General features: G+C 39.6%; 1 protein-coding gene across 1 annotated transcript in view; it reads left to right on the top strand.

Moving 5' to 3' along the window:
- DRC3 (dynein regulatory complex subunit 3) overlaps positions 1 to 25,739 on the top strand; it is a 113,450-nt gene that overhangs the window by 48,354 nt on the left and 39,357 nt on the right. The window contains exons 7-11 of the mRNA XM_056804500.1: positions 903 to 1,069; positions 5,052 to 5,198; positions 10,416 to 10,535; positions 10,868 to 10,978; positions 12,640 to 12,816. Coding sequence (XP_056660478.1) covers positions 903 to 1,069; positions 5,052 to 5,198; positions 10,416 to 10,535; positions 10,868 to 10,978; positions 12,640 to 12,816 — 722 coding nt within the window. The remainder of the gene's footprint in view (positions 1 to 902; positions 1,070 to 5,051; positions 5,199 to 10,415; positions 10,536 to 10,867; positions 10,979 to 12,639; positions 12,817 to 25,739) is intronic.

Below are 25,739 nucleotides of genomic sequence, written 5' to 3' on the forward strand. Positions count from 1 at the left end.
AGTTCACACACTTGGTAAGTAGCAGAGCTAGGATTTGAACCCAGGGCCTATGATTTCAGATCTATCATTCTCCCTATTGCATCATACTATCTCGGTCAGGTCTGAGGATAGAAAGATTGAGGGAAGCTTATACTATAATACAAACACCTGAGACTTCAGGACATATAACACAGAGTAGAGAGTCAGCCTTGAAGCCACAAATACCTAGTGGGACTAGCAAGTCCTACTGCGGGCATATACTGGCTGGGTAATTCTGGGCAAGGCAAGGACTTCTCAGTGCTGAATGCACTTCTCTAAGATTCTAAACTGCAGATAGAGCAGTGGGGGAGGGAGAGTTACCCCCATAAAATAAGACTTCTCAAAAAAAGATTAGGATTTGTTAAACCACAAAAGAAATTCCCAGTCTGTAAAGTGTAGAACATAGTGTAAGCTAATCGAGTACACAATTATGTACTTGATCTCTTAGACAAGTAAAGTAGATAGAGCACAGACCTTCAAATCAGAAAGACCTGTATTCAAATTTGACCTCAGCCACTTACTAGCTGTGTGACCCTGGGCAAGTAACTGAACTCTCTCTGCTTTGGTGCCCTCAAATGTAAAAATGGGGAAATAACAGTACCTACTTTCCAAGGTGGTTGTGAAAATCAAACGAGATGACATTTTTAATGTATCTGACACACAATAGGCATTTAATAAATGCTTCTTTCCTTCCTTCCTATAGAATATAAGCTCCTTGAAGGCAAGAATGGTTTCATTTTTGTCTTGGTATACTCAGCATCTACAGTATATGTGGTACCTCTATTTTTTTTAACATGGAGAAATTGAGAGAAGTATAATTTTTATTTACTTTAGTAATAAATTTAAGATCAGTATAAATTTCTTATAATTTTTTTAATTTTCAGATTTATCTTTCAACAATATTGAGACAATTGAGGGTCTAGATAATCTAATTAACTTAGAAGATCTGAGCTTATTCAGCAACCGAATTTCCAAGATGGATGCTATGGACACCTTAGTAAAACTACAGGTCTTTTCCATAGGGAACAACATGATTGATAACCTCCTTAATGTAAGTGCCCATGACTTTTGCTGGTGTTTCATTAGTAGGGCGACTTTTCTTTCAAAGAAATGATATTAATATATTTTAATAATCATAGGTACATTGGCCAGCTAGGTGGCTCCATGGATTGACATTCAGGCCTAGAGATGGGAAGTCCTGAGTTCAAATTTAGCCGTAGACATTCCTACCTGTGTGATCCCGGGCAAGTCACTTAATGCTCATTGCCTAGCCCTTACTGCTCTTCTGTTTTGGAACCAATACACAATATTGATTCCAAGATGGAAGGTAAGGGTTTAAAAAAAAAATAATAGGTACGCAGCATTGCTTAGAGATATATAAAGGAATAAATCATTTATCATATGGGATGACTCTCTGGGAGTGGGGAGGGGGTGTGTAAGAGGGAAAGGCCAGAAGGAATGGAAAAGACTGCATTTGAAAAACTATCTTGGGAAGAGAGGAAATGGAACCCAGCAGCCATCAGAGGATGGGAAGAACTTTCCAGCCACGCTAGAAGGAGCAGCAGTTGGGAAGCTAAAGCTTCTTTTCTCCATGGTCTGAAGGGAGAGGGAACTAACCCTTACCGTGAAGACTACATACATCCCTTAATCCTTTTGCCTGAGAAATAGAAGATCCCGTCTTTCATCGGTGGTATCTTGAGGGTAAAGACTTTTCCCTTAGGGGAAAAGAGAGCTTATTCTAAAGAAGACTCCCTAATTCAAATCCCTGAATCCCTCTATCCTCATTATACTTCAACCCTTTTACCCAAATAAATAGATGTTTTAGTTTTTACTAAAGGCTCAATCATATTCAATGTGTTAGTAGGGGAATTACAAAGGACATCTTCTGAAGAACAAGGAGGCTGAGGGGGATTTTCATTTACCCTTTCAGCTCTAGTCAGACCTGACTCCATTGTAAACAGCTCTGCTTGGGGGAAGGGGAGGAAGTGGGGCTACCCTATATTGATTCCCCAGGTATCTGGCAGCTCTGGTTCCTTCTCAATTCCCCCACTAGTACAGGGGCAGGATTCAAGGGGAAATTTGGGTGATGTAAATCCAAGGAAGACATCATTAAAATTTATTTTCAAAAGCAAAAGGAAAAATAGCCCCCAAACAGTAGTTGTCTAAGAGGGCATTACTATTCATTCAAAATAAGGGAATGAAAATTAAATCTGTTGGAAGGTGAATAGAACATGCAGTTGTTCTCTAATCCCAACCAGTCTAATTTTTAAGGCAACACAACCTCAAATCTAGTTTAGGTTTCTGTTCTATAAAGTATATACAATATGAGATTTATCAAAAGAATATTTGACAAATTTGTGTTCTGGATCAGTAAATTTTCCAATTGATTAAGGATTAACTAAAAATCTATTCTTTGTTTTAACCACTGAAATTTTAAAATGCATCAGCTCGGTTTGCTTACTTTAATAATTCCATATAGTGAGTATTTTACATATTCTTTTTTTGCATATGGCAGGATTTGAAACTAACAATTCTGAGAAAAAAAAGATTTAGACAGTTCAGTAATGTTGATGCAGAAGATAAAATTATAGGGTAGGATCTATCTGAATTGGGTTTAAGAGCCTATGGAAATTGCCTCAAGAATAGAGTTCTCCAGGGGGCAGCTGAGTGGCTCAGTGCATAGAGAACTAATCCTGGAGACAGGACGTCCTAGGTTCAAATTTGATCTTAGACACTTCCTAGTTGTGTGACCCTGAGCAAGTCCCTTAATCCCCATTGCCTCACCCACCCTTACCACTCTTCTGCCTTGGAACCATTACACCATATTGATTCCAAGATGGAAGTATGGGTTAAAAAAAAAAAAGAAAAGGGTTCTCCAAAATTTTTTGGTGGGTTGGAGTTCCTCTTTCCTTCCTTATACCACACCTCACCAGAAACAAGTGCTGGTCCTGCTCCCAGGAGAAATACCATTAAATCTGCAGCTGGAAAAAGGAGCCAAGGCCACCAATGCTATTGCCCAAGATACGATCAGTTGGGCTGAGGGAGAGTAGCTCCTGGAAGAAGTGATTCACGACAGCCCTTACCTGTACTACTTCAAGAGTTGTATTGACACGTTCAAGAAATCAATTTCCAGCCATTTCATCTGACAGTAAAATCATACGTGTAGAGCCATAGAATCATGGATTCAGATGTAAAGGGATTCAGAGGCCGTCTAGACAAACAGTTTTCTCAAGCCTGACCAGCAGACCACTGTGGGCAGCTCGGAAGCAGAGAAACTGCTTATCAGAATTATGGGAATTTTTTTCTTCTTCTTTGATTGTCTCCTTTTTGTTTCATACCCAAACCTGAGGTACCAACTTGAATCAGACCTTGCATACTATAGTCAGAAGTAATGAAGGTGGAGGGATTTTTGGGCAGCACGGAGCTGAGGGGAAGGTGCAAAATGCTCCAGATTGCGATGTTTGAAGTTTCATTCTAGACGAGGGAATAACAATGGTTCTGGGTTACTGCTGCTGGCTTGTTTTGTTGTAAGCCTGTGCTAATGAGTCTTATAAGTTTTAAGCATTTCTTTCGTTTGGAGCCAATAAACAAATTGGCCTAGATATTGTACATTAAGTACCTTTCTAATCACTTCTTTTAGGGAGACCCCTAAGCTTAAACCAAATCTAAGATTTAAGTGAACTAGTAATTATTTGAGGCAGCATTTGAACTCAGGTCTTCCTAGCTTATAGAAAGATCAGAAACATATCTATATTTATAATAGCTACTGCAAAAAGCTCTTTATATAGGCAATATGTTATGAATCATTGTCAAATTTAGGATCATTGATCTAAAGGACCTCAGAGTCCATCTAGTTCAACTTTCTCATTTTACAAATTAGGAAAGTGTAGGAACAAGTGGGATAGGCAGACCCACCAAGAGGACCCTCTATATCCTCCTTGATAGTTAGCCTCAGCCAAATTGGGAAAATGCCGTCCTTTTCTTCCTCAATCACTTACTGTGTTTCAGTTTTCCAAAGATCTATAGATCTAAATGTGGAGGTAATAGAGAATAATTCCTTGTTTCCCGCCAGGCAGCCTCTTGCTGCCCTCCCTGCCCTGCCTCATTCTGAGAGAAGGGAGCATCTTTAGCACAGGTCTCCGATGTTATCTTTCCTGTCACAAAAGGAAAAGCTAGGAAGACCTCTTAGGAGCTGCCACAACAGCCCAATGTGGGAAACTGACACATCATAGGCCCTGTCTGGATTCCTATTTGGAGGCCCCAGCTTCCCACTCCTAGGCATCGGTGAAGAAAATCCTTTGATAAATCTCCTTCGGACACATAACTTGTTTTTTTATTTCCTTTTCTTTCTCTGGTGTGGGCTCTAGAGTACTGTAATGACTCATTCAGAGAGTCATTTGCCACCAAACAAATGAATGGGAGAAACTATTCAAATCTTGTTTTTAAACTCAAACCCAAGGAGCCCTCTTGCTAATTATTGCAGTGAGTGGCCCTAATCTACCTTCCCCAGGGGCTCGTAGGCCCTCTTCCTTCCCACTATATAGAAAACTTTAAAGACAGTTGGAACTGCCCTTGGATGGAACTGGAAATGGAAGCTGGATGGTCTCTTTTGGGGGCTTTTGGGTAACAAACTAGATGGTTTGCAAGGTTCTCCTCCAGCTCTCAAATTCTAACTCTGAGTGTTCCACTTATTTGTGTTCTAGTCATAGTATATGTTGTTTTAGTTATTCAAAAACTTTAAGATCTGGATCTGGATGACTGGTAGAAATTGCCATTCGATTCAGTGTTTTAAATCGACAACATTTCCTGAGCACGTGATGTGCAAGTTTCTTAGAAAAGGACCACAGGTTGGCTGCTTCCAAGAAAGTTATATTTTAAGTAATAAAAGACAGACTCTAACATTTTAAGGACAAAGACTTGAAGATCTTACATGAAATTGATGATGAAAAAGGGGAAAAATGTAAAATTTTGTTTTAAGGTTTATTCTTGGCCCTGTGATCCTTTGAAATGGATTCTTTTAACATTTGAAACAGGTCATCTATCTGAGGAGATTCCCGGAATTACGTTCACTCAACCTTGCTGGGAACCCTGTCTGTGAGAATGAAGATTATAAGTTATTTGTCACTGCCTACCTTGGTGATCTAGTGTACCTGGACTTCAGGCTCATTGATGCACACACGGCAAGTCCTTTCATTGTTCTGTCTGTAAGGAAAAGAAACTATGACCCATATTCAGTCCTCCAGAAGAGGTGGCTTTGAGGTCTTCTTTCCCAATGTGCACGTTGCCTGTAAAGTAGACCAAAACAAAGCTAAGTATATGGGTGGAGGTTGGTTACTCAAAGTCACTACCTTTATCAGGTGAGAATACTTGTACTGAATCAATCAATTGAAGTAATTATATTAATATGAACCCAGTCAATGTCTTATAGGTCTTATATAAAATAGTAAGCTAGCTCAAAATCTGACCATTTGCACGTATGGTTTAGATGAGAGAGGAATTCCAGTTAAGCTCCCCTAGGATGGAAGGAATGGGGGACAAGCAAGTCCTCTGTCTCCATCCCCACTACCTTAACAAGAAGTCAGTTTTGTGAATTGTGGAAGACCAGAGATTTTAGACTATTGATTGACATATTAGCAGTATCCTAGGAACCACAGTGACTGGCAGGACTGTCTGCGTCAGGCTCTGAGGAAATTCTAGACACACTGAGTCCACCAGAAAACTATAGTGTGTCTAAGGAAAACTTAACGAGAGCTCCATAAAAGAGAGAAAAGAATTTCCAGGATCTATGTGACATGCTCTAAGTTGAAGCCCACCTTCCACTGAATTTTATAAGTGTTTTTGGAGGGATGTTTCCAATAATTGTTCTTACCTTATCACTAATAAATGTCTCCATTCTAAGAATTAAATAAGTCTGGCTAACTAAATGTAATCAGTTGATATCATTGAGGGAAAGTACACTGGTAGGGGCTCCTAATTAGAAAGAAAACTGCAGTCCTTCAGGTTCCCTAGGATGGTGAGGGGAGAAGGATCTAGGGCTACTTTTCTAGTTCATTAGCCAGGACTTCAGCCTGCCAATTTAGAAGAGGTTGGGAGGGAAAGGCTACCAAAAAAAAAAAAAGCTGTTTTGCCCCACTAGCCACAAGAGCATTCGTACCCACCTTTGTCCTTTTTTTACTTTCTCCTCCCAATATCATTCTCATTATCTCTTTCAGAAATAATTATTAGTTCTTATCATAAAGTTATATTTGGGATCAACTGTAGAGACTATCAAATGCAAACCCCTCTTTTATTGATGTCAAAAAACTGAGACCCTAGATGTTAAGTGACTTGTCTAAGGTCACCCAAGTAATGAATCAACAGAGCTTGGATTTGAACCCTGGGCTTCTTATTCCAAATCCAGCACAATGTTGGTTAATTTCTCCTTTATTAAGCAGTGGGATTTTTGCTCTATAAAAACACTTGACCAGTAAGTAGTGTAAAGGTTAAAATTAACAGTTGGGTGAAGTTTATTTACCAAAATAGAGGGAAAACAATAAAGTAGAGAAATGTGAAAGAGATCAGAGAAAATATCTATACTAGTCCTCAGCCAGGAGGCCCGGTAGTGAGTAGTGATGTGGCCTCCTCCAAGATGGAAGCTAGTCTCTTAGAAAACTAGGACGAGAGTCAGTCTTTTCATTCACCTAACCAAGTAGCCCAGGAGTCAGAGTCTAAGTTGAAGTCAGGATCCACACTCCAGTCTCCAATGAGGTTTCCTCAAAGACTATCTCCAGGAGACACTCTCCACAAGACTCAACTTCACCAGCCTCCCAGCCCAAGGATTTTGTGGCTTTTATGGTGGTTTCCTATTGCTGCCCCTCTTCATAGGGGCCAATCATAATTTCCAAAATTATCATACCTCTCATCCTCTGAAGGTAGTAACTCTCTTCCTAGGATTCATACCTTTGGAACTGTTAGATTTTAAATGGTTGAAGGCCTTAAACTATAACAGTTAAAAGAGTGATGTTGTAAACTGTAGTGAGTTAAAATGGTGGAAGATATAAATTGTGATAGATATAAGAGAGGGTGAGTAAATTTGACCGCAGAAAATATGTTTCACTACAGTGTCTTGGTTTTTAAATCAAATATAAGGTGGTCGCCAGGGAAATATTCCCAATTATTCAAATACCCAAGTCAACTGGGTTTTATAGAGATTTTAATTAATACAAATGTAGAATTAAAGAAAAGAGAGAAAGAGAGAAAAAGGAAATAAGTATGAAGGGCCTTAAGCCAACATGGACTAGACCTGAGTGTTAAGAGAGAGAGATCAGTCAGTCAGTCTTTTAACACTCACCACAAGGTCTGTCTAAGCAAGGATTCTAGTGACACCAGGCCAGCTCCATCTCAGCTGACTTCACTAGAGAGAGTTCCAGCCAGAGTCCTCCTTAAAGAGCCTTACAGCCAGAGACTGTTCCAAAGGGCCTCTCTCCAGAGCCTCCAGAGGGACAGAGTCCCCTCCGAGGAGCTCCAGCGAGACCTCCTTAGAGATTGTCCTCCAAGAGCTTCCCTTCTCCAGAGCCTCTCTCAAGAGATTCTTCCCAAGAAATCTTCATCAGAGATCCTCCAAAAGGATCTTTTTTCTCAAGAGATTCTGCTTTTTCTTATATAGGGGTTTTTCTCCTATGTCACCTCCCCTAAGTCCTTACACATACCAATCACTATAGACTATTTCCAAAGGACTGCCCATCTGAATTCCTGCTAAGTCGACTAATCTCCTCAGTAAGTCTGAACCAGAAAAAAATGCTCCTGTGTCGACTAATCTCCTCAGTAAGTCTGAACCAGTGAAAACACAGCTGAGTCAACTAATCTCATTAAGAGAAAACTTGCCCGACCCTTTTAGGTACCTAGCATCTCATTGTATCAATTCTAAAAAACAGGCATGGCTCAAAGAACTCCTTGCCTTATTATAAGCATGGGTCCAAGTACTTTCATTGTTTAGCAAGGAGTTTTCTCCCCTAAAGCAGTCTTAAGTACAGGTGGAGTAGAGGTCCTCCCATTTCTGAACCTGGTGAATTCTCACATCAAAATGGGGAATGTTTCCCAGTAAGGAATTTGTTCCAATGGAGGATTCCTCAATGTGGAAATTTTTAACATTCACAAGTCTGAGAAATTTCAAGATTTACAGAACCACACATTTCTGTGTATGTGAACTCTTAAAAGAATTCAAATGTTTCTGGCTGTTTGAGTTAGAAAAAAGGGTGGAGCTCTTCTAAGTATCTTGCTGGTTTCTTATCTCTAAAGGTATTAACTCTCCTCCTAGGAGTAAGAGTTTGTGGACTTCCCTTACTTTAGGGTTAAGTATGAGTGTATTCGCTTTTGTTGATTAATTCAAAAGTAGACAATAGAGAGTTAATCCTGTCTTCAGTCTAGTGAGGTATTAAGTAAGGATACTTAAGTTATTGTTATTCCAAAGTATTAACTCCAACTAGGCAAAGAGAACAAAGGATTACCTTTTCACAAGTGCAAACTCAGAATAGACAAAGAGAACCAAGAATTTCCTTTCACTGTAGTTAATACTTAACAGGATGTAAATATAGGAAGGATGAGTGGTTTTTGTCAGGGTTTGAAAATCAAGGTATAGGGAAATCAGGGTGTTGCATTGAGTTCTCTTTGCTATTAATGATTTCTCCTTTCTAAATAACTATAATCACTTTTGTATTCATAGTTGTTTATCTTCCCTTTTTATCAGCTGTACATATTGCTTAATAGGCTGCTTATTGAATCCACTGAAAAGCAGTTATTACCCTCAAAGAGTATATTTTACTGGGGAATACAGCATATTCTGCTCTGTGTGAATCCAATCATTGCCACCATTCTTAGTACATTAGGACTGTGGATAGTGCTGGGCCTAGAGTCAGGAAGAATCATCTTTATGAGTTTGAGTCTGGCCTCAGATAATTCCTAGATGTGTGACCCTGGGCAAGCCACTTAAACTTGTTTGCCCCAGTTTCCTCATCTGTAAAATGATCTGGAAAAGGAAATGACAAATGACTTCAGTGTTTTTGCCAAGAAAACCCCAAATGGGGTCACAAAGAGTTACAACTGAACAAATCCTTTCTTCAGCCGCTAGCTCAAATTCTTCTCTGATGCTTGTAGTCATACTTCTTGAAGACCCATCTTCTAGCTTTCTGCATCTGTTTATCATTGGTGTTTCTTTCTCTGCTCTTGGCAAGATGTGTGGCCTCCACTCGTATCTTCAATAACTTGTCAGTGGAGGTGGAATAAGGAGAAAGAGGAAAAACTTTCTACACACAACAGCAATTCTCTAAATGGAGCTCTTCCACCAGTAGAATAGTCTACCACTTTTTGAGCTTACTACTGCTGGAGCCATGTCTCATGCTTATAGCCAGTCACAAATTATTCCCCATGTGGTATCATCAGTCTTCACTCATTAATGCAGTTTTTTCCTCTCAAATTGACTAACTGGCATTCAAGTAGGTGGTTCAAGTGGATAGAGAGCCAGGCTTGAACTAGTCAAGAGGTCCTAGGTTCAAATGTGGCCTCAGGTTCTTCTTAGTTCTGTGTGACCTTGGGCAAGCCACTTAACCCCCATTGCCTAGCCCTTGGAACCCATACACAGTATTGATTCTAAGACAGAAGGTTAGAGGTTTAAAAAAATTGATTAAACATTTGTTCAGATCTAATTTATACTGTGTTTGATTCAATTGTGGTGTATTTAGTGGGGGTGAGGCAGAACCAAACTGGCACACTAGAATATTTAGCAAGAGTGTATAATAAAATTTACCTCTTACCTTTTCATGGTATTCTTTATCCAGATCTTAAACAAATAAAGTACACTTTCTATTTAGAAGTGGCAATATTTATTCTTTTCATTTTCTGCCAAGATCTTTGACCACCCTCAGGAAAAAAATGGGCTGTTATAGGGTGAAGATGAGAATGTATTTTGGAAAGAAAAGATGAGAAAGAGGCTTTGTTCAAAAATGATATCTGCATATAAACTGAAAATACTAAAAATCAAATAGTTTCATGGAAACATTGAAGTGCAATTCCCTGAATCCTAAGTGTCAGAAAATATACATGTAACTGAAAAAAATTTTTTTAAAAAGTGTTCTTCCCTTTATGAAGTACTTTGTTCAACCCTACAACCCTATGACAGTCTGAGAAGCCATGTCTTTGAGCACCCGGGGTGTACTTTCCAAATATAATGTCTTTATAGGGATTGCTTGTCAGCTCAGGGAGAGGGGAAGGAAGAGGAGAGGGAGAGAACATGAATCATGGAACCAGGGGAAAATATTCTAAAAAAAATAATGTAAATCCTTGAAAAAACAAAAAAATATATAATGTCTTTAAACCTGGGACAATATCCAATAATAGAAACCTTTTTTTTTTTTACTTATTAGAGAGAAGCTGGTTTTGCAAAATATCAGTACAGTATTTATGAACTGAAGCATCGGGAGAATCAGATGCAGAACAAATTGGAAGAAGAGAAGGCAAATATAGCAGAGCTGGAAAAGCATAAGGTATGGTATCTTCCCTCTTGAATGAGTTTTACTGATGATTTGTAGCCTGAGGGACAATAAAGTAGTCAAGAGCATGACTTCTGCTTTTTCCAGTAGGATGATTTCATGTAAAGAATGCATTAATTGAAAAAAAAACAACTAGAACCCATGAAATTTGTGGGGTTCGAGATAAGAAGAGAAGCCACTATGCATTTGCCTGGTCTGGTGGGACTCCTGACAGAAGCATTTCCAGCCCCTTTCATGTTTCATCCACTTACTCACTAGAATTAACTCAGGATCAGCAACAGAATGGAAATTGGAATCATTCTTGATTGCCTTGTTTCCTTTCATAGGCTGCTTATGTCGAGTACCTGAATGGTTCTTACCTGTTCGACAACCTTTATTCAGATGACACTGAAGCTGCCAAACTGGCTTATTTGCCAGGAGTTCCGGAGCTACTGGAAACATATCCTTTTTTCTGCTTTTAAAAAATGTTAACATAAAAAGCTTAAAGGCTTTACATTACCGAGAAGTCATGTTATCTAACCTTGATGGAGGGAACTCTGGCAAACTCTTGAGGACAAAGCTGCAAGTGTCTACTGGGTTAGCCAAGGCAGTTTTTCCCAAGCGTGTCTAAACACAGTTAGGGAAACACAACAGCTTGAACACAGACACTTCTTATTTGTAAAGAGAAAACAAGTTTAGCATGAATAGAATAATAATCAACTCTTCTTCATAGTGGAACTGACTAGCAGAAGGTTAGATCTAGAAAGGACTTTCTGAGTCTGATGGAAGTGTTCAGAGTTAGGGATTATACGGAAGTGATGCATAGAAGTTGGAAAGTTGGATCAGGTCAGGATTTCTCTTAGGAAGATAATGGAGGGAAGCACACGAACGCCTCGCTGGTCCCCTTTCTCTGATCCCTGGTTTATACACGAAGGAGATCAACAAGATGCTTTATTGTTTCTTCATTTCTACCACTGTCAGCCATGCAAATTTTAGTCCAATGCAGGTTTATCTTGAGTAGTGTAGGATTTAAAATTAATGTCCAGTACTTCAAGTATTATTTTTATAAAGTTTATTATCTGACAAAATAGAACCATGTGACTAAAATCCCCGCTCCACCAAAGCCACTAACAGGAAGGAAAGAGGGAAAGAGAAGAACCTCCACCCAATTTATATCCTGTCTAGTCAGCACCATAATGACAGGAAGTGAGTGGGGTTCTGGGAATTGTAGTTTTGCTGAGCATCATAGTTTTTAGGTAACAGATTCTAATTACACAGTATTCCACGATATATTCACATAAAGATAGTGGAATCCAATTAATCAGCAATAGAAAAAGACTTATGAAATGATGTATTTGATAATGAAAAAATTTTTAAAATATTTTCAGACCTCCATATCCTATCCTTCCCAAAACCAAAATAAAGCCATATAAAACCATTTTAAGATATTAGAATGGAAATTCATAAAATTCTTTTTTTTTAATTTTTTTAAATATTTTATTTGATCATTTCCAAGCATTATTCATTAAAGACATAGATCATTTTCTTTTCCTCTCCCCCACCCCCCTTAGCCGACGCGTAAATCCACTGGGCATTACATGTTTTCTTGATTTGAACCCATTGCTATGTTGATAATATTTGCATTAGAGTGCTCATTTAGAGTCTCTCCTCTGTCATGTCCCCTCAACCGCTGTATTCAGGCAGTTGCTTTTCCTCGGTGTTTCCACTCCCATAGTTTATCCTTTGCTTATGAATAGTGTTTTTTTCTCCTAGATCCCTGCAAATTGTTCAGGGACATTACACCGCCACTAATGGAGATGTCCATTACGTTCGATTATACCACAGTGTATTAGTCTCTGTGTACAATGTTCTCCTGGTTCTGCTCCTCTCACTCTGCATCACTTCCTGGAGGTTGTTCCAGTCCCCATGGAATTCCTCCACTTTATTATTCCTTTGAGCACAATAGTATTCCATCACCAACATATACCACAATTTGCTCAGCCATTCCCCAATTGATGGGCATCCCCTCGTTTTCCAGTTTTTGGCCACCACAAAGAGCGCAGCTAATTCATAAAATTCTTGACAATGGCTCTGCTAGAGGCTCCTTAACTTTAAATTCACATACAAAACCAAATTCGTTTCAATTTGCCAGAACATATTTGATTATGGTTTGATACAGCAAGAGAAGAGGACAGCAGAAGTTGACCTTTTCTATGAATGCCTTGGAGAGGCCCTCAGTGACAATCGAGATCTAGGGCTGAAAACAATCAATGAATTTGAAAAGAAACACGTTAAGGTAATTACTTACAATTGTTATTCATTGAAGCAATTCATGCACCATTTGGTGAGTTAGATATAGAAAAAAAGTTGGCATGATGTTGTGGAGAGAACATTGACCTTGAAACCAGAAGATCTAGATTGGAGTTTAGCTGAGACCCTTAACCCTGGATATGTGACCTCCTCTCTGAGCCTTGGTTTTTTTCATCTGTAAAAATGGGGATCATTGTCTTAATATTTGTTTTACCTACTTCAGAGGGGGAAAGTGTTTCATCTCTAAGATCTGTGTGAATGTGAGCAGTTATTATTGCCTATAATTATTATAATAACTTTAATTCTATCCATTTTGGTAGAATAGTCACCCTCAGAGAATGGTATAAGGTAGAGAGCCACTTAGGGCAAACTTCCATGTGTCCTAGGAGGAAGGAAAATGAAACAAGAGAGACACAAAGAACTTTTAAACACTATTAAAAAAATAAATGGCCTTTTAAAAATGCTAAGCGTTCTCTTCTCAACATCATGCAAGGTAAATTAGTCCCCCTTTATCTGAGATTTTATGGTTTTTCTTTCTCAGTTTCAGTTACCCTAGGTCATTCTAGGGGAAGGAAGGAGGCCAAAACAGGGTTGCAGCTGGATGAAGGAGGGGGTTCATGTGGGTGTAATAAATAAAAATTAATCTTAGAGACTTTATACTAAATTTATTAGTATTTATTAGTAAAGAGAAAACGAGAGAAAGAATATATTTCCAGCCCAAGTACACAAGGTCTCTGGCTGAATTTATTCTGTTTCATTAGGTCCTAGATTCCCAATGGGCTCTGGCCTATTTTGCCAGTGGTGGCAAGGGGCCCCAGCCAACCACATGGTCAGACTAGACAAAGTAGGGCCAGTCAAAGAAGCAGGGCTGAGTTTAGGAAGGCGAACAGAGCCAAAAAGGAGAGGCCAAGTTCCAGGATTCCCAGGTTGTCTCTCCACTGTGTGTCAGAGATGGCTTACACAGATAAAACACCAGGACTGCTCAATAGCAAAAAAGCTTCTTCCACAGAAATGGTAGAGAGTCCCTCCACTTCACACGCTGGCTATTTAAGCTTAGTCTAAATCTGTGATGGCAAACCTATGGTACATGTGCCAAAAAAAGGACATGAGAGCTCTCTCTATAGGCACACAAGCCTTGGTCATCAGAGTTTGATACTAGAAAGGCAGAGGGACTCAGTGGGGCTGCTCCCTTTCCCCTCTGGCCACACTGAGGACTTTTTTTCACTTTACCCACCCCTCGGCCCAGAAGCCCAATGGGAGCACTTCTTCTGCTGTCTGGGATAACAGGTAGTGGTGGCTGCAGGGCCCATTTCACAGGGTCTCTGGAGAGGCAGGGCACAGCACTTGGTCTCTAGAGATGGAGTGGGGCATGGCACAGGGTCTCTCAAAGGTTCATGATCATTGGTCTAAACCCTTCCCTTAAGGTTTTCTAATTTGCCAGGGTGGGGCAGTGCCAAGATGGGGCTTAGTAGCAGCAAAAGCTGAAACTGCTCTGAAAATCCTTTCAAACCAACCTCTAAAAAGCACCTCAAAACAACAGGAGTCAAAAACAAACAGCAAGAGAGAGTGAGGGGATTCTTCCACTGAATACAATCTTATTGGCTAGGGTTTTGCTTCAGTCTCTACACATCACATCTCTTGATTTCCATGGTCAGGAATCTTGCCTGCCACCATGGCAAATTAAAATATGTGGCTCTGTAATGCCCCATTAGGTGAGTTCTCAGATTGGGCATCCCCTAAATAGTTAATTCACACATGGGGGAGATCTTCCTGGGACTCCAAGTTTTAGGTCATTTGGAGGAGTTTTTAAAGTTTTTTTTGGTGGTGGTGGGACTCCAGAGCCAAGGGGCAGGGGTGGGGAAGGAGCACAATACTTTACATTAAATTTAACAGGCATTAAAAGTTAAGTGACAATTATCCACAGTTTTTAGGCATCTACTAGAGATCATGGAACATATCAGTTATGGAAAAGGAGAGACTACTATACTGTATAACAATGTACTTTATTTCTGTACTTAAATATATATAGTTTAGTGATTGAAATAGAAATCAAAGCTTTCCCCCCAAAAAAGTATTATTACTGTATTTAATGTTGGTAAAGTCTTCCTGTGTGTTTAATTTAAACTTGATCATATATATATATGTACAAGAAAATCACATCATATATGTGGTCAGAGTGTGTTTGTTTATATCCATGGTTTCAGCCATTCATGGTAGGTTTTGGAATGTATCCCTCCTCAGACCCCTACTGAATTTATTTTGTGACAATTCAGTTCTTCTGTGTTATGGTGAATGCTGAAGCCTTGTGGATGAACGAATGAAGCATTTTAAAAGTCCTTGCTATGTGCAAAATACTATGCTAAGTTATAAGGATGAAAATAGGAAAAAAAATGATAGTCTCACAGCTCACATTCTAGTTGGGGAGACATCCCATCAATTAGATGGGGCAGTACACATGGGACACAATTTTTAAGCCTCACCTAGCTCTAGTCCAAGGTCTGCTTTTAAACAGAATGCTCCCTGGTTTATTTTCATTGCTTTCCTGTGGGGACAGCCCTACTCCAAACACCGTCCATCTGGGAAGTGTTTTTGTTGTTTTTCCTGTGCTTCTCCTTTCCAGTTCTATCTATTGTAGGGGTCTGCATTTGTACAGCTCGTGATGATTTTCTTTCATTTGATCTTTACAACAATCCTTTGAGGCAGGCAAAAATTTAATGTTATTCATAATTTATAAAGGAGGAAATTCAAAGTTTAAAAAGTTCAAGTGTGGAGAGAGACTGAGCAAAGGCAGAATTAGAACCTAGGCTTTTGTTGTTATTCAGTCATGTCCAACTCTTTGAAACCCCATTTAGTATTTTAGATACTAGAGTGGTCTGTCAATTCTTTCTCCAGCTCATTTTGCAGATGAGGTAACTGAGGCAAACAAGGTTAAGTAACTTGCCCAGGGTCACACATTTAGGACCTATGAATCTTCTTTTTTATATTAATTTTATTTTATTGATTAATTATGAAAATTTTTCCATGGTTACATGATTCATGTTCTTTCCTCCCCTCCACCCACTCCGATAGCCAATGTGCAATTCCACTGGATTTTATATGTGTCATTGATCAAGACCTATTTCCATATTATTGATATTTATACTAGGGTGATCGTTTAGAGTCTACATCCTCAATCATATCTCCATCGACCCATGTGATCAAACCGTTGGTTTTCTTTCATGTTTCTGCTCCCACAGTTCTTTTTCTGAACGTGGATAGTGTTCTTTCTCATCAGTCCCTCATTGGATCATTGCATTGCTGGTAGTAGAGAAGTCCATTACATTGGATTGTACAGTGTATCCGTCTCTGTGTACAGTGTTCTCCTGGTTCTGCTCCTCTCACTCTGCATCACTTCCTGGAGGTTGTTCCAGTCTCCATGGAATTCCTCCAGTTATTATTCCTTTCAGCACAATAGTATTCCATCACCAACAGATACCACAATTTGTTCAGCCATTCTCCAATTGAAGGGCGCCCCCTCATTTTCCAATTTTTTACCACTACAAAGAGTGCAGCTATAAAAAAAAAAAACGAGTCTTCTTGACTTTAGGCCTAGAACTCTATCCACTATACCACCTAGATAGATACCCTAGAATCTAGGGCCATGATGGTGAACCTATGACACGTGTCACGGGAAGCTGTTTTCTTTTTTTTTTTTAAACCCTGACCTTCTGTCTTGGAATCATTACTGGGTATTGGTTCCAAGGCAGAAGAGTGGGAAGGGCTAGGCAATGGGGGTCAAGTGACTTGCCCAGGGTCACACAGCTAGGAAGTATCTGAGGCCAGATTTGAACCTAGGACCTCCCTCTCTAGGCCTGGTTCTCAATCCACTGAGCTGGAAGCCATTTTCAATGACATGTGGCCACATTCAGGCTCAGCATGCCCTGGGGCCCCGGAGCCACTGCCCTCAGCCATGGTCCTGGCCATGCCCCTGCCTGGTCAGGGTTGGGTGGGGTGGAGGTGGGGAGGGGTGGCTGCTCCACATGCTGACCACAGGGGCAGTCGGTGCAACCAGGCAGCTCGGGCACCTGGGGCTCCCTCGGGGACAGGGAGGAGGAGCCTGCACCCACAGGCAGTTAAATAATATCAAAACCAACAAAAGAAACAGATATTCAGATGAAGTTAGTAGTGCTTTCTTGGGCTTGAAGAGTACAAAATACCAACCTTCAGTTGAAGATTTAGCCAATGAAATTCAGCAACAAAAGTCACTAATAAGCAGGTTAGTTAAAGAATTCCCCTTCCCCCTCACTTAGCTTAGTTCATGGCACTCCACACAAGTTAAATAATATCAAGACCAACAAAAGAAACCGACTGACCGATGAACAAAGAAGTCACTAAGGAGGTAAGTTAAATAATTAGTTTTTTTTTAATTTATTAAATATAGTTATATATTATAATTATACATTTTTGTTATTTAAACTATAAATATAACAAAATTATGTTTTTTTTCTTGAAGTGACACATCACCAGAGTTATGCTCTGTTTTTTGGTGAATTTTGACGCACCAAGCTCAAAAGTTTGTCCATTATTCTTCTAGGGTCTGGAATCTAGGCTCTCTGACTCCCAATCTAGTATTCTTGGCATGACATGCTGCCTCCCAATAAGTACAGACAAATCTAATTAAAGCTAATCAACACACCTTTATTAAGTGCCTAAATGTGATAGGAACTGTACTTATGCACTGGAGATGCAAAGACCAAAAGGAAACAGACCTTACCGTGAAGGACATTCCATTCTATGTGGGGAGACAACATGGGAATTAATAAGTATGTGCAAAATAAATACAAGTTAAATGGAGGAGGGAGGCCCTAGCAGCTGGGGGAGCCTGAAAGGCTTCATGGAGAAAGTGTAACTTTGGCAGAGTTTAGAAGGGAAAAGGGGCCTGAACAGTTAGACTTGAGATCAGAGCACATTTTGAGCATGGGGACAGAAGGCACAGAGACAGGAGATGGAAGGTTGTGGGTGAGGAATAGCATAAAGACAACTCAAATGCCAAGACTTAGAAAGGTAGGTTGTGACCAGATGTTGAAACACTTTAAAAGTTCAGAGGAATTTATATTTGATCCTAGAAAAATTATAATGGGAAAAAAGGGTTTATTTATATAAAAGGGTTGGACTGGGTTAGATTTAAAAATATGGTCACCAAGAATTTATATTAATTCCAAAGAGATTTATTTACAAAAGATAGAAAGAGTAAAGTAAGAAAATCAGAGAGAGGATAGGGTAAGCCTAAGCACTAAGTAATTTATTCCTGGCCCCTGAATCAACCTGGACAGGGAGAGTTAGTCCTTAGGCCTGGGAAAGTCTCTCCTGAGGCTAGTTTCTTCAGAAAACCCAGTAGTAAAGAGTCAGATTTTCACTCACCATTTGTCAGTCCAAAGAAAGAGATTTATTTAGAGTCTCACAAGGAACAGGGTCTCAGGTCCGGTTAGCAGATTCTTCACCAGCCTCCAACTTGAACTCAGAACTCCAGAAGAACTGATTCAGGAAGTTGTAACTGCCTTTTAAAGACACTTTCTTTTGGGTCACTTCCTGTGCCTTCCCCTAATTTTACATGGACAAATCAAATTGCACAGACCTCCCCACTCAAGTGTGAATGGAGTGTTTACAACTTTGGTGATTAAGTCTAAAAATAGTCAGGGGTTACAATTTAATCTTCACAATCAGGGAGAGTTAATTAATTCCATTTTCACAATCAGGGGATAGTTAAATTTAATCTTTACACAATAGAGAGTTGTTCAGATTTACTGAGTTGGATTTTTAAAAACAGATATAGTAAGGGAGAGGGTAGGGGGCTTAGGGCTCAGGCTAGGCCTAGAGATGAGAGGTCCTGGATTCAAATATGGCCTCAGATACTTCCTAGCTGTGTGACCCTGGAAAAGTCACTTAACCCCCATTGTCTAGCCCATTACACTCTTCTGCCTTGGAACCAATATATAATATTGATTCTAAGACAGAAGGGAAGTGTTTAAAAAAAAGTGAGTGACTGTTTTAGAGAGCTTGTAGGTCTGGAAGTTTAATGATAACTTATTCCATGGAGCCTACCTAATATTCCATTCAGTCTGACCTTTAATGAACAGAAACCTCCAAAAAATGTACTTTCTGCCCAATAAACTTCCCTAAAACTTGACTGATTCAACTGGACCTTGGATTTTATTAGAGTTGATTTCCTACCCTTTTTTTCCCCTCATATGAATCCCCATCCAAACTAGGGCCTCTGCCAACACGGCTGCATCTGGCCCAGTTATGATTACGTCATCAATGTAATGGTGTATCTCAATGCCCTCAGGAAGGAACAACACATCATTTCCTTCTAGCCAATCCTGGATTTTCATTAGTTTCTTCTCGTTCCTTCTAGTAACTTCCTAGGAAAAATAAGATCATCTAGGTGCACACCCAAACTTTCTTTTCTTTTCTTTTTTTAAAATAACCCTTACCTGACAAAAAAATTAGAAAATGTGGGGGTCTCCCTTGATTGGGGAATGACTGAACAAATTGGGGTATCTGTTGGTGATGGAATGCTATTATGCTGAAAGGAATAATGAACTGGAGGAATTCCATGTGAACTGGAGGGACCTCCAGGAATTGATGCAGAGTGAAAGGAGCAGAACCAGGAGAACATTGTACACAGAAAATAAAACATTATGAAACTATCCAATGTAATGGACTTTAATACAATAATCCAGGATATTCCTGAAAGATTTATGAGAAAGAATGCTATCTACATTGAGAGAAAGAACTATTGGGAGTAGAAATGCAAAAGAAAAACATGACTTATCGCATCACTTGTTTATATGGGCATAGGATTTGGGGTTTCGGCTTTAAAAGATTACTTTATGGTAAAAATGATGTGGAAATAGATACCAAATGATAACATTTGTACAACGCAGAGGAATTGGTTGTCAGCTCTGGGAGGGAGAAGGGAAGAGGAGAAGGAAAGAAAATGAATCATGTAAACATGGAAAAATATTTTTTAAAATGAAATAAAAATAAAATAATTTTAAAAATACTAAATATTGTTTCCAAGGCAGAAGAGGGGTAATAGCTAGGCAAATGGGATTAAGTGATTTGCCCAGGGCAACAAAACTAGGAAGTATCTTGAGGCCAGATAAGACCTCCCTTCTCCAGTTTTGACTCTCTATCCATTGAGTCACCCAACCTTCACCAATACTTTCAGGAATACCTATCTTCAAATACTTCCTCCTTCAGTCTTTGGAACATGATAGGTGAACCTGTGATTCCTTGAAATATATACTCAAACAGAAAATCCAGTTGAGCTGATGAAAGCAGTCTTCTTTGTTTCTCTTTGCATAGAAATCTAGTGGAAGCCACTGTGTAAGCCTGTCACCGAGAACCACTAATACTCAAATCCAGGAATATCTTGTACTCTTGGCATAGTTACTGCTTCACTTTGTTTTTTTTGTTCAAAATCTAGTAGTCTGTATATTTGTATGTCTTCGTTATTCTTCTATATGACCACTATGGATGATCGATACAAACTGTTGAAATCCATTATGGTGCTGTTGATCAACTGTTCTTTTTAAATTTTAGCTTAATTTAAAAAATTAATATAATTTATTTACAAGTATCTAAGTCCCTCCTTCCCCTCTCTATCATAAAAGGAGTAATCTGGAAAACTGATATATACATATATATATATACATCAGACCTTTCATATTTCCATTTCTCAGTTCATTCTTTGGAGGTGACATTAACAAGTTACTCTTCCAGTCTATAGCTCTATATAGTGTTCTCTTGGTTCTACTCATCCCTCTGTTGACTAACTGTTCTTTAAGATAGATCCTGAGATCTTCCACTACAGATAAAAGACTCTTCCTAGATTGTTTCCATAATGGTTGGGAGTAGGTGCCTGGGACACTGAATTAATCCTTGGGCAATCTGAATTCCCACTCATGCCCTTAGACCATGCTTATCTTCTTGGGGAACTTCTGATCAATTGCTCCCCACATTCTTCTGGTGCTGGGGAAATCAACAAAATGAGATTTCTTGGGATCCCCTTGTAAGGTTGGGCAGTTGGTATTTTACTGATGTTCAGTGCTCTACTTCTCACCTCATGTGGACTTGAGCGCAGGTTGTCCCAGTAGTTGAAGTGTGCAAGCATTGGCTCCCATCTTGTTTTCAATATCCTGCCAGTATTTTGAATATTTGGAGCTGGTTCCAACCAGTTTTAATGCTCCAGGAATAGTTTATGTGTCTGGTCACACCAACTAGTTAAGCTATGGTGTCCATCCTTTTAGAGACAAACAAAAAACTTTCAAGAAACTTACATTCTCTTTAAAACTATATAAACTATTGTATTGGTTCCAGGACAGAAGAATGGTAAGGGCTAGGCAATTGGGGTTAAGAGACTTGCCCAGGGTCAAATAGCTAAGAAGTGTCCGTTTGTAGGCCTGACTCTCTAGTCTATTGCGGGGGGTATGAACAACTATATAAAAACTAGATATATGCATATACATATATATGTATATATAAAGATAATTGCAGAGAAACAACAATAGAATTAAGGGGGATTAGGGAACATTTTTGGTAGAAGGTGGGATTTAACTTGGGTGATGAGGTGATGAAGGAGAGAATTTAAGTCACTGAGGACAGCCAGTAAAAATGCCCAAAGATGGGGAGTGTCTTATATGAAGAACAGCAAGGAGGCCAATATTGTTTTCTCTCAGTCTGTAAGCTTTGAATTAAATTTAGGCACAGTTTAACATTTCTTCTGGCTAACAGGGTTGCATAGTAGGTAAATGAAATCTAAATTAAAAGTAATAGATAAGGAATCCCACTCTTTGCTAGCCAGAAGGTGGAGAGGGTGTCTTTTTTAGGGTTCCATCCCATCCCTTAGGGCCACCTTCATTGTTTCAGAAGCATGTCTGTCCCTAAAACAGTACTGCCCCAGAATAAATCCAAATCCTCTAATAGGCTCTCTCAGCCGCTGGTCATGTTCCTAAGTCCCTTTTGGCATTTTCTATCCATAACTTCTTTTTCCAAAGAGAAGCTTGGGAGTCAAAGTTCATATCATATGCCAGTGGTCAGGTCTCCTCTAAATCTTAAATTAGGTTAAAAGTTACTGGTAACTTTTGAAGAGAGCATTTTTCAGTTGAGTGATGAGATTGAAAATCAGATTGAGGAATGATAGATGGGGAAATGACTGTGAAAGAAAGGGATAAAGAATGATAGTTTGAGGGGATGGTAGTTTCTGATGAGAGTCAGGTTTGTTTTATCAGGTTGAGGGACCCTTGGACATGTTTGCACATGGTAGAAAAGGAAACAGTAGATAGAGATTGAAGATGAGGAAGGAGGGATGATTGATGGGGGAAAGAGGCTATCTGTTAGAGAAGATGGGAAAGGATTTGATCGAGTCCTTGAAGAATAGTTTTTGAGGAAGTAGAGAATTAATTAGGGATGAACAAAATGATTGTCTTGCTGAGGGGAGCTCTCAGTTGAAATCAGATAACAAATCTGTGGTGGACTTGGTTTTCTTGAGGAGCAGAAAAGGCAGGTGACAGCAGTAATTCAGGGTTGAGGTTCAATAAAGAGTAGGGTTCAACAAGGAGTAAGTTTCAATTGGAAAAGGGAGCAGGAGAACTGGCTAATTATAGATTTAAGACAGAGAAGGGAGAAAAGTTCATTTAGAGCTGGGGTTAGATAACCTGGGAGAATCCTAAGGGATGGAGAGAAGAGTATGAAGACTAAGTTTTGTAAGATTATGGCCTAGGGAGTGATGGAACGATGAGAGCTAACAGTCTGAAAGAGGGATTTGGGGGATTTTTTTTCTTTTTTTTTTTTTTAATAAACCCTTACCTTCCATCTTGGAGTCAATACTGTGTATGGGTTCCAAGGCAGAAGAGCATTGTAAGGGCTAGGCAATGGGGGTTAAGTGACTTGCCCAGGGTCACACAACTAAGAAGAACCTGAGGCCACATTTGAACCTAGGACCTCCCGTCTCTAGGCCTGGCTCTCAATCCACTGTGCCACCCAGCTGCCCCCTGGGGGATTTTTGAAACGTAACAACCCAGAAGTGTAGTTATATTATTCATTTGCCTTGGTATAGCTTACAGGTATTGAACAGTTTCCTATTCACTCCCCGTTCACCCCCTCCCAGTCATCTATCTCTTATCCTTACAGACAGACAGCCCTTTCTTGTTAGTTCATCTTTCTGCCATCCTCAGGCCCAGGCTGCTCTCTTGCTCAGCTCCTTTGATCCCTGTCTGAGCCTCAGTTCAGTGACAAACACTTTGAAGGCTAACTTGAAAGGCTCACTAGATGACTCTTAACCGTCAGGGTGCACAAGGAAGCTCTGCTGTGTTTGTGGTCTGCTGACTTCATGCCTACCCTCTTGAATTCCTCACATATCCCACACTCTCCTTGGCTTGTTCCTCACTAATCCCTTTCCTGGAGTTCTTGGCATTGCACCCTCATTGTTCTCCCTCCTGTGAGATCTATGACTTCAGCTGAAGAAGACCGCTTGAACTCAGTCGTGCTTTGCTCTTGCCTCATCTCTCCTCACCTTCTCTCTTCCTGGAGGTTGCCTCACTGGACAGACTCATGCTCCTCCTTTCCCCAGGCCCTGACTGGCAGAAATGGCCTGGCCAGCGACAACTTTTAGCTCAGTGTTGAGACTCTCCTCTCAGCTACCTAAATCCCAACTGAGAAGGAGCACTTTGCTTTAGGGGTCCACTCCTTTTCCCAGATGAGTCAGGGTTATCTTTGCAGCTTGTAGATGTTGGCGTCAGGAAGACCTGAGTATTAGCTGTGTGACCCTGGGCAAGTCAACTCCCTACACCAGACTCGCTTTCCTCATCTGTAAAATGAAGGTAAGAATCCCCATCTCAGAGACAGCAGACCTGGATGAATCAAATAAGGGAATTTTGCAGATGGGGGAAATATGGATGTGTTTATGAGCATTGGGAAATAAGTTAGTGGACAGAAAGAGATTAGTAAGAGACAAGCAAGAGAGATTACTAGAGAAGACAGTCTGCTGGAGAAGATAGATGGAATGGGGTCATTTGTGCATGAGATGGGGTTCACCTTGGCAAAGAGAAGGGTCACCTCTCCAGTTGAAACAAGGATGAAGGTGGAAAAAAAGTAGCGGGAGGTACCTGAGTCAGGTGAGATGAGGAAGAGGAGAAGAAAAGAGGAAGCCACTGCAAATTGTCTCCATTTTTTCAGTGAATCAAGAGGTTTACCTTCCAGACTCAGTAATACCTTAAGCCTTTCATAAGTCATAAATCATCACTTTCAAAATTCTTATCCAGGTCATACATGTAGATACTGCCCCAGTGCGTTTAGTCAGGACATTGTCTTCAGTGTTCAGAGAAGAAACACAAGCCTGCCTTTTGATTTTACAGATATTCCAAAAGCTTTATAAATTCAGTCATTTAACTTTGATGATTATGACATTTTAGCAAGCCACACTTAGCATTTACATTCTCGTGGTTCTGTCTTTAAAAATTGGCATCTAGATCTACAGGAACAAAACAAAATGTTCTTTCCTCAAATTGGGGAAAATTAACTAAAATTAATATAAAATAATTTTTTCTGAAAAATGAGAATTAATTAAATTATATAACCATGTGCATGAGGAACTCAATTTATTCTGATGATAAATTATATACTATCATAGTTCTACTCTGTGCTAAAGTATAAGTCACTTATTTTGGGGGGAAAAAGACAGAGGCAGAGAGACAGAGGGTACATACACTTACTTCAAGATGAATTCATATAAGAATTCTAAAAATTGTCAATTCCTAGTTTAACAATCTATAGTGAAGCATGTCCAAAGAGCCACCATGAAATTCAGCATAAAAGTAGTCACATCAAAGCCTAGTGTGGTTTGCACCAAACCCATCCATTTCAAGTTCCAAAATGTCACAATTCCTTTCTCCTCTATGGATTCATGAATTCCATACTTAGAGCAAATCTCAGGAGCAAGGGGTCAGGGGAAAAGGGCTTTTTCTGTCTTTCTTCCTTGCTATGCTGCCATGCCAATCTTCCTGTCTCCCAGGAGAAGGTCTCAAGAATCTTCCATATGGATGATAAAATTGTAGGTGATTTGGGCATGCACCAAATCCCATTAGACTAGTAAAATCCCACACTAACCATGTCTAAGAGCATATGTCTAATTCTGCCCCTTGAATCTATCATCAGGAGGTGAGTACCATGCTTTGGATTCATAGTTGGTCACTAATTAATTGATCAAAAAGTCATTGATCAGAGGCAGCCAGGTGGCTAACTGGATTGAGAACCAGTCCTGAAGATGGGAGGTCTTGGGTTCAAATTTGGCCTCAGACACTTCCTTGCTGTGTGACTCTGAGCAAGTCACTTAAACCCCCATTGCCTTACCCTGACCACTTGTTTGCCTTTTTTTAAAGGGCATCAAAGTTCTTAAGTCTTTCAAAATTGTTTTTTCTTATATTATTATTATTTCATAAATTGTTCTCTTAGTCCTACTTCACTTTGCATCAATTCATACAAGCCCTATTAGATTTGTCTAAATCTCTCTTCTGTCATTCTTTATAATACATTCGTATTCTGTAATTTACCATAATATACTATTATTTGTTCGTCCATTCTTCAGTCAACACCCTTTCAGTTTCTGGTTCTACAACAAATATAACTACTATAAATATTCTTGGACACACAAGTCTGTTTCACTCTGTGCTTGAGATATAGGCCTAGAGTTCTATCACTGGGTCAAAGGGTATATACTCTTATTTCTTTTCATCATAGTGCTGAATTGACAAACAGTCACTGGTTATGGTTTAATTTTGTGATAACAGTGGTTATGTGTGGCCTTTTAGTGATACCAGACTCTGCACATCTGACCTTGATTATATGAAATAGAGTTAAGTCAGTTAT

Source organism: Monodelphis domestica, chromosome 7, assembly GCF_027887165.1.
Source record: "Monodelphis domestica isolate mMonDom1 chromosome 7, mMonDom1.pri, whole genome shotgun sequence".
Lineage (NCBI taxonomy): Eukaryota > Metazoa > Chordata > Mammalia > Didelphimorphia > Didelphidae > Monodelphis > Monodelphis domestica.